This window comes from Tamandua tetradactyla, chromosome 5, assembly GCF_023851605.1.
Source record: "Tamandua tetradactyla isolate mTamTet1 chromosome 5, mTamTet1.pri, whole genome shotgun sequence".
In the NCBI taxonomy this organism is placed as follows: domain Eukaryota; kingdom Metazoa; phylum Chordata; class Mammalia; order Pilosa; family Myrmecophagidae; genus Tamandua; species Tamandua tetradactyla.
Genome location: NC_135331.1, coordinates 52,554,411 through 52,571,716, shown reverse-complemented (window position 1 = coordinate 52,571,716; position 17,306 = coordinate 52,554,411). Strand labels below are relative to the sequence as shown.

Genomic DNA, 17,306 nt, shown 5'->3' with positions numbered 1-17,306 from the left:
TCTAACTGGGCTTCTTCAGCCCAACAAGACAAAGCTCAAGGTCTTATATGCTCCGTCCCTTCAGAATAGGCCTCCAATAACAGACAGTTACCAAAGCTGGTAATATTTGTTTTGTTTCTTCTACTAATCCAAATAGTGATACTACAGAAAAGAGAAAGATAACAAGTTTAAACTGTGTGAACACCGTTGTTAAACTCTTTGTTTCCTCAGCCATCTGTAAAATGGATATAACAGGAGTTGCTAATCATACTTCATTCCATGATTTAATTAATTTATTCCCATTTGAAAACTATTTCCATTTAAAAATATGTAAATAATATGTAAGAACCTCTGAAGGAACCAAATTGCATACTTTCTTTGAAAATGGATTAATTCAAACATGCAACAAATAAAATCACTCTATTTCTAAGTTAAAATAACATGATCTGACTTGTTTATTCAGGCCTGAGTGTTAAATAAAACCGTAAAAACGTGGATGGAGGGATGAGGATTGAGAGAAAATCTAAAAGAAAGGCAAGCTGGGGCTGTGTTCTTTAGAATAGTTTTTTTGCCTCCTCAATGAACAGCAGCACTGAGTACAGCATTGGGGGGGGGGGTGTGGCTGTCTGTGAGCTATCATGACTGGCTTCAGACACACAGACAACACAGACTCTCACCTGGGCCTAACTGTAACCCTGAATGATTTTCTTTAACCCCCTTGTGGATTTCTTAGCGCTTTTTAAGTTTCCCAGACTGCTCAAGCAAATACCATACAATGGGTTGTTTGAAACACTGGGTATTTATTAGCTCACGGTTTTGAGGCTAGGAAAAGTCCAAGTCAAGACATCATCAAGGCAATAATTTCTTCCCAAAGACTGGTGTTCTGGGGCTGGCTGCTGGTGATCCTTGGTCCTGGACTCCTCTGCCACACGGCAATGGCAGGCAGCCTCTCCTGGACTCTCTCTTCTCTTCTGGGTTCCCTTGATCTTTAGCTCTTGCTTTTTCATGACTTTCTCTCTGTCTGAATTTCATTCTGCTTATAAAGGACTCCAGTAATAGGATTCAGACCCATCCTGACTGCACTGGGCCACAACTTAACTGAAGTAAGCTCATCAAAATATCCTACTAACAATGATTTCACATATCAGGAATCGATTAGTTTTAAGAACAGTTTTTCCAGGGCACATAGCTCCAAACCACCATAGTGCTAAATCAGTCTTGTTTAGATAAATAAACAAAAAAATAAAATCCACCTCCCCAACTCCCACTCCCAGAAAATGGCTCTGAGAATGGAAATCCCTGCAGACCAGGTGAAAGGAAAGTTGCACTTAACTGGTGACTCTCATGATTGACATATATGACTTCTGCTTTTTGTCCAACACTTTTTTCCTTTTATCCCTATGTTATTAATGCCATTATATTCTTTTAAATTACTCATATCCTTTTTTGAAAAAAAAAGAACAGGGGTATAACAAATAAAAGTATTCTTTAAATTCTAAAGTTCTACTTTCTAAAAAATTTTACACCACTGACCTGAAATACAAACTATGGACCCAATCAATGTTGGACTAGGCAATTAAACTGGAACTAATTGTTATGGTAGATCTAAGATCAGGCTATTTTCTAGACCCAAGAACTTCCCTTATGATATAAGGTAATGTTTGGCCATCCAAGAAATGTGGCAATGTGGTAATATCTACAATGGAAAAAATAGCCTGCTATTAACCTTACTTAGTAAATATAGAAAGGAAAGTGAACCATAACTAAACTCCTGACTAGGAACAAAATAATGTCTAATTCACATCTGTGAAGTAGAGATTTCTATGACAATTTACAAATGGAAAAAAAAGTACAAAAAGATTAAGAAGCAAGGTCATCAAGCTAGGTATCAGCAGAGCCTATACTGTTTATAATACACCATACTGCACTTTTAATTCATTCTTATAATCCCCATAGGATTTTTCCAATAAAAATTGTATTTTATTTATTATAATGATAAATAATTCATTTTAAATAAATGAAATTCAAGGCAGAAAAATGAATAGAAAGAATAACAAATGTCTGGGATTGAAACTCTATACTGCTGATTAAAAAAACTTGGGGATAAAAGAACTTTAAAAAGACAAAGCCCAAAAAACCTACCTTATTCTGGTAACCATTATGTTGCTATAGCAACATGATAATGTACACAGAAGGGCTTTCAAAGTTATACTGGTAATAAAAGATATACACGTATACATAGGTCTATTAGTGTTACTGACTAAATATCACTCTCCATAATCTTGCCAGATATAGTAATAAGGAAACCATGTAAACATTATTTATACCAATAGTAAAAACACCTGTCAACTTCTATTTATTGTTTGCATATGTCTTCAGAGAAAAAGAATAAAGGAAAACAGTACACATTACATCTAAGGACTTTGGCCTGGAACACAATTTAGTGCTGGTGTGGGAGAAAAATGGAAAGGTAATAAAAGGATTAGCTGGTCCTAGAACTACATGATGTGAATAACACTTGTTTAAGTTTCTCAAAGCTAAAGTAATACATAGTCCAAATATCTATATAATAAATTCCTATCTATACATCTGGACTATGAAAAATGTGATATAAACTGTCATAAATTATTTGTTAATGGCTCTATGTCTATTGTGAGCCCTGTGTCTACTATTTCAGCCATTTTTCAGCAACCTTAAAAAAAAAGCTTTTCTACAATGGTACTTGACATTTTCTCCTTGATTTCCCCCTGTTCATAAACTCAACCATACACTCATCAGTAATAGCTGACATTTTAGTACAGGGGAGCAAATAAGAATCTCGGTAGAGTGGTGAAGTTTGAGAAGGCCTGGAGATTTTAAATGGTTCCTAAGGAAGCATGTTCTACCCCATGAGAACAACAGCTCTGCATCAGTTTTTGCTGTTGTTGTTCTATATAATCTTGATCATCCAAAATTTAACCTTCCAACAATTTTTAGTTACTTTTCTGCTATTTCCTTGAACACTGAAGAGTACTGTGGTAGCAGAAAGAAAAGAATACTGGAATAAATATGCACAGAAAACAAACCTTGGAACTACCTTTTTCAAAAGTAAGTCCTTGATATAGTATAACAGAGAAGCAGGATTTAACAAATGGATATGACTGCTGAATCATTACATTAATATTTCTGTTGGTCTCCAGTGTCTTGTAGAAGCTAGCAGAAAAAACAAAAACTCATGGAACTGTAACCCATACCAAACTTTAAAATCTGTTCTATAACTGCTTGTTAAAATGTACTTAGAAATTTATTTTTTTGAATATCTGTTATATTTCACAATAAAAAAAATGATTAAAAAAAAGCCAGACACAAAAGGAATACTGATAATTTTTTTCTTCCTCTCTAAAGGAACTAAAGTAAGCATGCAGATGGTATTTAGTTCTGGAGAAAAACTATAATGGTAAGGTGAGGCAGGTCCTGCTAGTATCCATTCCTCCTTCTCTTGCCAACAGGACCTGACACTATTCCAGGGAGCAATGAGCCAACTCTCTGCAGTGAGTTCCCCTGACTACCCTGTAGTCATGGCCAATGACACAGAAGCTGAAGCTTTCTGGGAAAGCTTTTGATTTTCCAATATAGGCATCTCCCTGACTGTTTCTCCAATCATATTTCTGCCTAGAAATTGGACATAATGCCAGTGATGGAGGAGCCATCTTGTGATTAAGAGATGACGAGCATGAGGCTGAATTTCTATTCACTGGGGAAACAGAGTCAGCAATGGAAAGAGGCTGGGTCCCTAGTGACACTGCTAACTGCCTATACCCCTTCCATTCAAATTAGTTGCTGTACAGTGCGTTCCTAACTGATGTAACAAGTCTATGTGGGAGATAGGTTTGGCAGGGGAAGGTAATGACAAACAAAATTGTCATGTTTGTACCATCACCTTCTATTTTAGCCAGGTACACCTATTTCCTCCAATACTCTCCATTCATAAACTGAGACACACTCTTTATATTAACTAGGATAGGCCCAGCCACGCTGGGGTTAACAAACGCAAAACTCTCAGTGGCTTAGCACAAATCTGTTTAGTTTTGGCTTGCACTAATGTAGGTTGGTGGCAGTTACACCATTTGTTGAATCATGATGAAACCAGATTACTTCCCTATTGTGAAGTTGCCACCTGAATAAATGGTTTCCCAGTCATTGCAACAGGAAAGTGATGCAGGGGGTGTATCAACTCTTACGTGCCTCAAACCAGAAGTGACACATTAACTCCACTCATATACCCATGTTACAGAACTGAGGCACATGATTACAGCCCAATTTTCAATGAAGGCCCAGAAGGAATGCATTAATTATCTCTACATTTACCCTCTAATATCATTTTTCACCCTCTGCAATAGGTATGTGGAAATGCCTCACCTCTGAAACCTCTGGCTCTATATCAGGATACATTCTTGCTGTTGATATTCTGTGATTATTAATCAGATGCTTTGTCTGAGTCATTTAATTATTTTATATATATCCTTCAGAGATCTCTAATTCTTCATCCTGTAGCTTGGCTTTCTGATTTTTCTCTTGGTTGACCAACCAAATCGTGGACCCAACCTGGCTCTCTGAACCTTGGGCTGACTATTCTAGATTTAACTTATCTGGCTCACCTGACTTGTGAAAACTGCCAACTGTAATCAACAGAACTCTTAAGTCTGGCCCTTCATGGAGAGACCTCTCCTACTGCTGATTAAATATTAATGTGACAGGCTCAATTTGGCATGTCCAGGAGAGAAATCTAAGAGGAGTGTTTAGTAGGCATAGAAAACTGTTTTTTACGTAACTACTGATATTTGTGAGCTACTGACATTTTTGAGAAATTTCTTTTCTTTTTTTCATTTCTTTTCTTTTTTTACTGTTCTTACTTACTCAAAGAAATTTTTAATTTTACTAAAAGATCAATCCATGAATTTTGCCAAGATGGAGTAGCCCCATTCTTCTCTGATCCTACCTATTAAAACTAAAAAGCCTAGACGTAACACATCATAACACATAGGTAGCAGCAAGCATAGGAAGGAGACTCAGAAAAGTAGAAAGAAGAAAACAGGTGGCATCCAGATCTTAGGACTTAAGGAACGACATGGTGGTGTGTTCCCTGAGTTTTCTTCTTGCCTCCTATGTATACCAGATGGGGCACTGAGGAACCCAGAACCACCAACAGATATAGACAGGACAGCTGCAAGAAACGTCTGATTCCCCTAGCCAAAAGATGAGGAAAAGGGTAACTGAACAACAGAAAATCTTTTTGGCGATACTTGCCCTACTCCAGGCAAATATCATCCAGAAAGCCATACCTTACCTCTCCAAACCACAATATCAGTGGGGACAAGCATGAGTTGGTCTTCACATCACCCCATCTCCTGCCCCAAGTAAACAGTTGGTGCATTCCAATTCACCACCAGGTGGTGTCATCAGGGCTGAGGGGTAGTCGATTTTCCATTCCCCACACAGAAGAAACCGGCAGTGCTCCAATCCTCCCACCAGGATAGTGACAATGGGGTCCAGCAGGGAGCTGAGCCTTCACCTCCACTGAGCAGAGAAACTTAACAAGGCCAGGATAAGGCAGAACTAGTTAGCACCATACTTTACCCACTCCTGCCACCCGCAATGTCAGTAGGGCCTAGTCAGTGGCTGAGCCACCACCTACTGGCTACACCTTCTGACACTAAACAAACACTCCACTCTCTTTCCATCCTTGGGGTTGGTGAGGCCGGTGGGGAGCTGAACATCCAACCCCTCACGCCCACAGCAATGAGACTGAATGTGGTAGTAAAAAGAGGACTAGTCAGCACTCCTGTACTGTCAGTGGGGAAACTTTGGCCCCACCCAGCATCAGAAGAGGCTGAAGGAGATGGTGTGAGTTAGGGTAGTCAATCTTTGCTTCCTCTCTTTCTGATGTCAGCAGGACCAGCAGAGATATTAACCTTCATTTCATCAGTATCAACAAGACAAATGAAGTGGTGGGAGGCAGGGCTACTTGGCACTCTGCATCTACCCCTCCCATTCTTTTGTGTCACCAGGACACAGAAGAGAATTGAGTTTCTGCCCTTACCCTATAGCAATAATGCAATGTGAGTCAGCCCTTTGATTCCCCTCTCCCTGATGACAGCAGCTTCAGCAGGAAGCTGATCTTAAAACCCTACTCAGAGACATGAAACAGTACAAGTCACACTACTTCTAATGAGTTTCTTAAATCATATTTAATGTTTGAAGCAAAAATTATAATACTATCTGATGTGGTGTTCAATATATGTAGAAGAAATACTCTATAAAATAATATTTTAAATGTAAGGAGGGTAGTAAAACGTCAATGCCATAGACTATGATAGGTTATATATCTATATTGAAATACCTACAGCAACCACTAAGAAAACTACACAAAGAGATATACTCAAAAATAATATAATTAAATCAAGATATTTCTTTAATTACAAGAAATGTGTAGGGTAGTAAGAAGAGATTAACAGAGGAAACAAACAGAACGCAAATAATAACTACCTTAAATGTAAATGGTCTAAATACACTAATTAAAAGAGACTGAGAGAATGGATAAGAACACATAATTCAAATATATACTGTCTACAAGATTCACTTTAAATTTAACAATATAAGTAAGATGAAAGTTAAAGAATAGAAAAATATATGCCATTCAAACATTAATTTTTTAAAACATAGGGCTGATTATATTACTATAACATAAAATAGATTTCAGAGCCAAGAAAATTACTAGAGACAAAGAAGGACATCATACAATGAAAAAAGAATCAATTCACGATTTGAAAACTACTGCTTTTTTTCTTTCTTTGCTTTGTATATATGTTGTATTATCCGATAAAAAAAAAAAGGATCAATCCACCAGGAAGACATAACAATCCTAAAATGTTTTCACAACAAACAATAGAGCTGCAAAATATGTGAAGCAAAAACTGATAGAACTGAAAGGTGAATAGGTATATCCAAAATTAGAGTAGGGCACTTCACAACACTCCATTCTTAGTAACTGGTAGAAGTAAAGAGAAAATAGAAAATAGCAAGGAAATAGAAAGAATTCAACAAAACCAGCAACTAACAGGACTTAATTGACATGTTTAGAAAACTTCACCCAACAAAAAGCCATACACACATTTCAAGCACCCATGGAATATTCACCAAGGTAGATCAAATCCTTGGCCCTAAAACAAATTCCAAAAAATTAAAGGAATTGAAATCATACAAACTAGAAATAAATAGCAGAAAGATAATAAGAAAATCCACAAATACCTGAAAAATGAACAACACACTTCTAAATAATCTATGAGTCAACAAAGAAGTTTCCAAGAAAAATTTTAAAATACACAGAATTAAATGAAAATGGAAATAGATCAGCATATATGTGACATAGCTAAAGCAATTAAGAAAGTGAAATTTATACAATTAAATGCTTACATTAGAAAAAAGAGCAAGTTTCAAATTTGCCCTCAAATTTAAGGGCAAGTCTTAAATTCTTATCTCAAGAGACTAGAAAAGACAAAAAAAATCCAAAGCAAGTAAAAGAAAGAAATCACAAAAACAAGAGTAGAAATCATTGAAATTGAAAATGGGAAAACAACAAAGAAACTCAATGAAATAGAAAGTTGATTCTTCCAGAAAAAATCAGCAAAACTGACAACTCTGTAGCAAGAATGAAAAGTTAAAAAGAAAGAAGACACAGATCACCAATATCAGGAATGAAACAGGAGATTTCACTACAGATCCTATAGCAATTGAAAGGAAAATAAGAGATTCTCATAAGTTTGATCATAAATTTGACAATATGAGCATTGTACTCATTAAATTCATAAATCTAACAACATTAAAAGAATGAAAAACTGCTTTAAAAACAAAAACTACCAAGACATTCCAAATGAAATAGATTACTTAAACAGTCTTATAATCATTAAAGACATTGAATTTGTCTTTGAATAGCTCCCCCCAAAAGATTTCCAGGCCCAGAGCATTTCACTTAAGAATTCTATAGATATTTAAAGGTGAATTATCATCAACTAAATGCAATCTCTTCAAGAAAACAGAAGAAGAGAGGTCACTTCCCCACTATTTATGAAGCTAGTACTACCATGATACCAAAACTAAAGGCATTGCAGTAAAAGAAAACCATGGGCCAATGTCTCAATCTTTAGGGACAAAAATCCTCAACAAAATATTAATAAGTTGAATTTAGCAATGCATACAATACAGCATGACTAACTGGATTTATTCTAGGGTAAAAAGCTGGTTCAACATTTGAAAATTAATCAATGCATTACAGCATATGAACAGGATTAAGAAGAAAAATCTTATGATCATATCAAAAGATGCAGAAAAAGCATTTAACAAAAGCCACTTGATAAGAGCATCAGCCAAAAACCTACACCTGACATAATACTTAACACAGTGAAAGACTGAATGCTTTCCCTACAAGATCAGGAACAAGACAAGGATGTCCACTCTCACCACACTTATTCAACATAGTATTAGAAGTTCTAGCCATTGCAACAAGGTAAGAAAAAGAAATAAAATGTATATAGTTAGGAAGGAAAAAAAAGAAAACTGTCCATATTTGCAGATGACATGATTGTTTGTGTATAAAATTCCTAGAACTAATTCATGAGTGCAGCAAGATCACAAGATACAACATGCCACTGCATGTTTTATGCTAAAAATGAACTATATGGAAACTGGAATTAATAACACAATACTGTTTGTAATCACTGCAAAAAAAATACTTTAAGTTTAAATTTTAAAAAAACACATACAGGAATACTGACAATTACAAAATGTTAATAAAAGACTTAAATGGAGAGATATACCATGTGAATGGATTAGAAGATTCAACATAGTAAAGATGTCATTTGTTCCCAAATTGATAAGCAGGTTTAATATAATTCCTATCAAAGTCCCAGCAAGAATTTTGTAGATATAAACTAGTTTATTCCAAATTTCACTTGGAAAGGCAAAGGATGTAAAACAGTTAAGACAGTTTTGAAAAAAGAAGAATAAAATGGGAAGAATCAGCCTATATTTAGGACTACAATATAGCTACAGGAATAAAGACTATGTTTTTTTGGTAGAAAAACTGATCCACTGTGGATCAATGGAACTGAATAAAGATTTAGAAATGGCAAATGTGTCCAAATTATTTTTTTTTAATTTCTAAAAACAATTCAATTGAGGAAAGATAACCCTTTTTGTAAATTAATTTTAAAATTTTTTTTAAATACCAAAAAAACACCAAACAAATGTAAACATTCGTAATTTTTGATCATGACATTCTACATATATAATCAGTAATTCACAATATCATCACATAGTTGCATATTCATCATCATGATCATTTCTTGGAACATTTGCATCTATTCAGAAAAAGAAATAAAAAGAAAATAGAAAAAAATTCATACATACTATTCCCTCCACCCCTCCCGCTCACCAATCACCAGCATTTCACTCTAAATTTATTTTAACATTTGTTCCCCCTATTATTCATCTTTATTCCATATGTTTTACCCATCTGTTGATAAGGTAGATAAAAGAAGCATCAGACACAAGGTTTTCACAATCACACAGTTACACTGTGAAAGCTGTATCATTATACAATCATCTTCAAGAAACAAGGCTACTGGAACACAGCTCCACATTTTCAGGCAGTTCTCTCTAGCCTCTCTGCTACATCTTGACTAACAAGGTGATATCTATTTAATGCGTAAGAATAACCTCCAGGATAACCTCTCGACTCTGTTTGGAATTTCTCAGCCATTGACACTTTATTTTGTCTCATTTCACTCTTCCCCTTTTTGGTCGAGAAGGTTTTCTCAATCCCCTGATGCTGAGTCTCAGCTCATTCCAGGATTTCCGTCCCACGTTGCCAGGGAGTTCCACACCCCTGGGAGTCATGTCCCATGTAGACAGGGAGAAGGTGGTGAGTTTGCTTGTTGTGTTGGCTGGAGAGAGAGGCCACATCTGAGTAACAAAAGACATTCTCTTGGGGATGACTCTAAGGCCTAATTCAAAGTAGGCTTGACCTAACCTTTGTGGAATTAAGTTTCATATGAACAAACCCCAAGACTGGGGACTCGGCCTACAGCTTTGGTTGTCCACACTGCTTGTGAGAATATCAATAATTCAACTTGGGGAAGTTGAATTTTCCCCCTTTCACACGATTCTCCGAAGGGAACTTTGCAAATACTTTTTTATTCACTGTTCAAATCACTCTGGGATTTAAGATAACCTTTTTAATAAATGATACTGGAGCAACTGGACATCTACAGACAAAATATGAACCTTGGCCTAACTCTCATTTCTTAAAAAAAAAAAAAAAAAAAACTCAAAATGGTTTATGGTCTTAAATGTAAAACACAAAATTTCAGGAAAAACATAGATGAAATCTATAGGACTATGGCTAGGCAGAATCCTTAGACTTATCAACAAAAGCATTTGCCACCTAAAAAAAAAACTGACAAATTAAATCTCATCAAAATTAAAAACTTTTGCTCTGTAAAAGTCTCTTTGAGGAAGAAGAAAGGACAAGCTACAGCCTGGGAGAAAATATTTACAAACCACATATCTGAAAAAAGACTAATATCTAGAGTATATAAGTAATTCTCAAAACTCAACAGTATAAAACGATCCAAAAGATATGAACAGATATTTCACTGAAAAAAAATATAAAAACGATAAAAAAAGCACATGAAAAGATATTCAACATTATCCGCCATCAGGGATACGCAAACTAAAAACCAAAATGAGATATCACTACACACCTATCAGAATAATTAAAATTTTAAAAAGTAGTGACAACATCAAATGCTGATGAGAATGCAGAGAAACTGGATCACTCACAATTGGTGATGAGAATATAATGTAATACAGCCACTTTGGAAAACTGCTTGACAGTTTCTTATACAGTTAAACATGCAACTACCATATATAACCCAGCAAACTGAAATCTTGGACATTCATCCCAGAGAAATGAAAGCTTACATTCACACAAAAACCTGTACCTGAATGTTTACATATTTTTTGCTGCAGTGATTTTTTACAAAATCTGTTATAGTCACCATAAGTACTTGGAATCTCAGGTAGGACATGAGATTTTGTTGGTTTGTCCAGAGTGATGCCCCGATGAATCCCAGAGTGATTCGATCAGTGAGTGGAAAAGTATCTGCAAAGCCCCCTTCGGGGAGTGGTGAGAATGGGGAGAAATTCAACTTTCCCAAGTTGAATTCTTGATATTCTCACAAGCAGTGTGGACAACCAAAGCTATAGGCTGAGCCCCCAGTCTTGGGGTTTGTTCATATGAAACTTAACCCCGCAAAGGATAGGTCAAGTCTACTTAAAATTTAGGCCTAAGAGTCACCCCAAAGAGAGCCTCTTTTGTTGCTCAGATTTGGCCCCTCTCTCCAGCCAACACGACGAGCAGTCTCACCACCCTACTCCTCTCTACGTGGGACATGACTCCCAGGGGTGTGGACCTTCCTGGCAACGTGGGACAGAGATCTTGGAATGAGTGGAGACTCAGCATCAAGGGATTGAGAAAAACCCTAGAATGAGCTGAGATTTAGCATCAAGGGATTGAGAAAACCTTCTCGAACAAAAGGGGGAAGAGGGAAATGAGACAAAGTGTCAATGGCTGAGAGATTCCAGAGTCGAGAGGTTATCCTGGAGGTTAATCTTATGCATCAAGTAGATATCATCTTGTTATTCAAGATGTAATGGAGATGCTGGAGGGAACTGCCTGAAAATGTAGAGCTGTGTTCCAGTAGCCATGTTTCTTGAGGATGATTCAGTAATGATACAGCTGTCACAATGTGACTGTGTGATTGTGAAAACCTTGTGTCTGATGCTCCTTTTATCTACCTTGTCAACAGACGAGTAGAACATATGGAATAAAAATAAATAATAGGGGGAACAAATGTTAAAATAAATTTAGTTTGAAATGCTAGTGATCAATGAAAGCAAGGGGTAAGGGGTATGATAGGTATGATCTTTTTTTTTCTTTCCTGTGTTCGTTTTATTTCTTTTTCTATTGTCTTTTTGTTTCTTTTTCTGAATTAATGCAAATGTTCTAAGAAATGATGAATATGCAACTAGGTGATGATATTGTGAATTACTGTTTATGTATGTTGTTTTATTGTTTTTTATTTTTTAAATTAATAAATAATTTTTTTTTTAAATCTGTGATAGTGAAACACTGAAAACCCACATGTACTTGTTGGCTTCATCTGGGTTATATTTCTATACTTCTGTCTTTGCATGAATGTTATATCAAGGAAACATACAGTATATTAGGTTTGGTATTGGCTATTTTTGCTCAACATAATTCTCTGGAATTTTAGTAAATATTTATTGTTATTTTTAATCATCTGCATCTTTTTCCGCTTCTTCTGATAAAATTACCCTAATTTCCCTTTAACGAATACCTTTCCCTCCATTATGTGAGTTTTGGTAGAACTGTCAATAAAGGGTCCCACCTTCCTCTGCTGAAGGGCATGCCGGGAGGGTAGGTCATAAACCCAGAGGAAGACAATAATATTCTCTCTTCCGGGATTTTAATATTGAAGGGAATGACACAAGGAAAAGAAATAGTTGAACTACTTCATCCAAAAGGGACTTTCCAGATCCCTGAACAAATTCTCTTTCCTGTCCATTTCCAAAGTCAGGATACCCAAATTTTTCTTTTCTTTCAATGAATGAGCTACCACCTCATGCTCTTCCAATAAATTCATTTTTGCGTGTGGATTAGCCACAGCAAGTTTCTGTTGTTTGAAACCAAAAGAATCCTAATTGACAAAGAACCTTAATTGATCGGAATTTGGCAAAGAAGAATATATATTTTTTAAATCACTACAGCAAAAAATATAACAAAGTAAAAAGATAAGCAACTTCAGAAAATACCAGCAGGGCGGGCCATGGTGGCTCAGCAGGCAAGAATGCTTGCCTGCCAGGCCAGAGGACCCGGGTTCAATTCCCGGTGCCTGCCCATGTTAAAAAAAAAAAAAAAAATACTAGCAAGATGTGTAAACAAAGCATATCAACATTATATTCAAAGCGCCTACAAATAAAAAAAAATAAACAAATAACTCAATAGATAATTGGGCAATATACGTAAAATGAAGAGATTTATAGGAAGAAATAGTAATGGTCAATGAATAGATGAAAAACTTTCAGCCTTATTTAGCAAAAAGAAATACAAATTAAAACAACAATTTGGTATAATATGCATCAAATTTTTAAACTGACATTTGCTTTCTATCAGCAATTTTACTTCTAGGAATTCATCCTATGGAAAAACATAAGTACATAAGAATACAAATTTAAATAATATATGTAATGATAGAAATTGGATCTAGTCCAAATGTTATTGAAAGAAAAATGGTTAATTAAATTATGGTATATTCTTGGTGAGGAAAACATTGCAGCAGTAAGAACAAGTTAGATCTATATGCATTAGCATGGACCAATTTCCAATATATGTAGTTAAGTAGCAAAAGTCACAGAATGATATTATTTAGGCTAAAAGCTAATCAAAAGATAAAAGATTTTTAAAATGAGATGCAATATAAATAATATATTGCATATATTCAAGAAATATATAATAAAGGTAAAATAAAGGATCTAAAAAGATATATCAAACCATTAAAAGTGTTTTTTCCTCAGGTAAGAATAATGCAATCAGCAAGGTAAAAAGGGATTTTCTTACCTATTCTTTTAAATACTTCTTTTTTGGCCTAAACTTTTATTGCATATGTTTATGTATTACTTGTATAATAAAATATTTTTATTAAAGAGAGTAAAGTGTGAATAACACCAAACAAAAGAATCTCTGACAAACAAAAGCCCTCCAAATTTGCATTTTAAACTGAAGACTTTAATTTTTAAATTTTTCCATGCAAATAATATAAAATATTTTATACTTCATATTTGAAACAGAAGAAATTGTAATAAAATTTTCCAGGTAAAAAACAAAGAAATATGTGGTTCAATTGACATTTAATATATTAATAGGCTTTTACATAAAATACAATAAACAAACGTAATCTAAGAGATTTATGAAACTTTCTACTTTTATATAGCCATGATATTAATTAAATTCATGACCACAAAATTTACTAATATCAATTGTCATTATTTTAAGTTGAGAAATTTTCATTCATAGGAAAAAGGAAAACCATGAAACAGTAATAAAAACCTGACTGTAGGTGTGTCTGAAATAGCTCATTGAAGTGTCTTTAGACAACTGAAATTGTGGATTAGATTCTACAACCTTACAAACCCATTTCTTATTTAATTTTACTCCAATTTCAATGCACCAGCTTTAATGTTTTGGAATTCTTGTCAAAAACTTACAAAATTCACCTGATTTTTGATAGACAAATCTTCCTACAACACATTCTGGAAAAAAAAAAACCTCAATCATTCACAACTTATTATTAATAATTACTTGGTTTTTAATAATTCATATAGTAAATATATGCCTCAAAGACTTAAAACTACAATTAATTGTAATTGGTCATTATTAATACAATTTTTAAATAAACTCAAATGTACTAAAGTAAAATTACAATTGAAAAAGAGAAATTGTAAAAAAGACTCAAAGCCTATTTATTTTCAGTACTTCTTTCAAACTAAATAAACGACAGTAAAGAATAACACATTCTAACCTTTCTGTTTTGAATTCATTGTCAATTTTGTACTGTTGAAAATCTTGGCTAAGCGATTGTAGCTTTTCTTGAAGTCTCTTCTCACGCTCTACACTTCCTTGATAAAATTTCATCTCTTTTTCCATTGCTTTCACTTTTTCTTCCATAGTCTTAAACTCATGAAGAATTAGATAGCTGACTCCACAGTACTTACAAACTTTTTCTTCAGGGGACATCTAGAATATAAAACATACATTAACTGATATGATTTTTTTAATTCTGAAAACATTGCAACCATACTGGGCAAATGAAATAAATATATAAGGCACTATACTATGAAGTAATAATTATGTCAGTACCTCCCTCTGAATAAAATTTTTGAAATGGACACAATAATAACTTTGATGCAAAATCTTAGAGTTAGGAAGGAATCTTTCTGAGCAATTATTCCTCCATGATATCTCTATGAAAGATTTACTGTTAGAATTACCCTTAGAATAGTTCCCCAAAAATACAACTGAAAATGATTTAAAAAAAAAAATCTTTACATTTCTAGAGCACCTTCTTGTTTTAAGATGAGTTTTCCACGGTGGGAAGAAATCCCTGGCCTTTTTGCAGCCAACTGCTCTGTGATCTTGGATCTGCCCCTTGGCCTTTGCAGATTTTATTTTCTTCATCTGTAAAATGAACTCTAAGCTCCTGTCCAGTTTTAACTTTTTACGACTCTCACAGAATTTTACATTCTGTCATAAACATACCCTCCCCCCTACAAATGGAAAAACACATTGAACATAATCTCTTCTCCCTAAGTCAATCCTTTTCTCCTCATGTAGGTATGCCCATTTTATAGACAAGAAAATTGAGACTTTAGGAGCTAAATAACTATCTGGTAAATGAAGAAGGAACTAAAACCAGGTCTGTTTAAAACCAGTACTTATGCCTTGTTTTAACCATTTACCTACTACACGTATGTCAGCTAAATCTGCTTATTTCTTTCAGGTAAAATGCTCACACAACTGGCCAACATAAAGGCAGTGAAAAATTAAATTTCAGTAAAGTCAGAAGAGGATGGTTCTTTCTCCTCTCCCAAGTATAAATATTTCTCAAGTTGCCTATGCTTGTTTTGCTATTCAGAAAGGATAAGAGGCAGTCTCATTAAATATTCAGAGAACTAAATTGAAAGCAACACTTGGATTATTTGAGGAGAATTTATTCTTTTTTTTATTATTAATTAAAGAAAAAAAAGAAATTAACACAACATTTAGAAATCATTCCATTCTACATATGCAGTCAGTAATTCTTAACATCATCACATAGATGCATGAACATCATTTCTTAGTACATTTGCATCGATTTAGGAAAAGAACTAGCAAAAAAACAGAAAAAGATATAGAATGTTAATATAGAGAAAAAAATAAAAATAATAATAATAGTAAAAAAAAAGAAAAGGAAAAAGAACAAAAAAGACACAAACAAACAAACAGACAAACAAACAAAAAAACCTATAGCTCAGATGCAGCTTCATTCAGTGTTTTAACATGATTACTTTAAAATTAGGTATTATTGTGCTGTCCATTTTTGAGTTTTTGTATCCAGTCCTGTTGCACAGTCTGTATCCCTTCAGCTCCAATCACCCATTATCTTACCCTATTTCTAACTCCTGCTGAACTCTGTTACCAATGACATATTCCAAGTTTATTCTCTAATGTCGGTTCACATCAGTGGGACCATACAGTATTTGTCCTTTAGTTTTTGGCTAGACTCACTCAGCATAATGTTCTCTAGGTCCATCCATGTTATTACATGCTTCATAAGTTTATTCTGTCTTAAAGCTGCATAATATTCCATCGTATGTATATACCACAGTTTGTTTAGCCACTTGTCTGTTGATGGACATTTTGGCTGTTTCCATCTCTTTGCAATTGTAAATAACGCTGCTATAAACATTGGTGTGCAAATGTCCGTTTGTGTCTTTGCCCTTAAGTCCTTTGAGTAGATACCTAGCAATGGTATTGCTGGGACATATGGCAATTCTATATTCAGTTTTTTGAGGAACCACCAAACTGCCTTCCACAGTGGTTGCACCATTTGACATTCCCACCAACAGTGGATAAGTGTGCCTCTTTCTCCGCATCCTCTCCAGCACTTGTCATTTTCTGTTTTGTTGATAATGGCCATTCTGGTGGGTGTGAGATGATATCTCAGTGTGGTTTTCATTTGCATTTCTCTAATGGCCAGGGACATTGAGCATCTCTTCATGTGCCTTTTGGCCATTTGTATTTCCTCTTCTGAGAGGTGTCTGTTCAAGTCTTTTTCCCATTTTGTAATTGGGTTGGCTGTCTTTTTGTTGTTGAGTTGGACAATCTCTTTATAAATTCTGGATACTAGACTTTTATCTGATTTGTCGTTTCCAAATATTGTCTCCCATTGTGTAGGCTGTCTTTCTACTTTCTTGATGAAGTTCTTTGATGCACAAAAGTGTTTAATTTTGAGGAGCTCCCATTTATTTATTTCCTTCTTCAGTGCTCTTGCTTTAGGTCTAAGGTCCATAAAACCGCCTCCAATTGTAAGTTTCATAAGATATCTCCTTACATTTTCCTCTAACTGTTTTATGGTCTTAGACCTAATGTTTAGATCTTTGATCCATTT

At 34.7% G+C, this 17,306-nt stretch overlaps 1 protein-coding gene across 13 annotated transcripts in view; it reads right to left on the bottom strand.

Annotated features, from left to right (window-relative positions):
• The window catches only part of LEKR1 (leucine, glutamate and lysine rich 1), a 281,731-nt gene that overhangs the window by 226,338 nt on the left and 38,087 nt on the right, over positions 1–17,306 (bottom strand). For 11 of the 13 annotated variants that reach the window (XM_077160861.1, XM_077160870.1, XM_077160863.1 and 8 more), the window contains one exon: positions 14,679–14,893. The exons of 1 other annotated variant lie outside the window; for it this stretch is intronic. In XM_077160861.1, the coding sequence (XP_077016976.1) occupies positions 14,679–14,893 (215 nt within the window). Of the gene's footprint in view, positions 1–14,678; positions 14,894–17,306 lie in introns of those variants that run through there. One more of the 13 variants, XM_077160872.1, reaches the window with a different exon arrangement.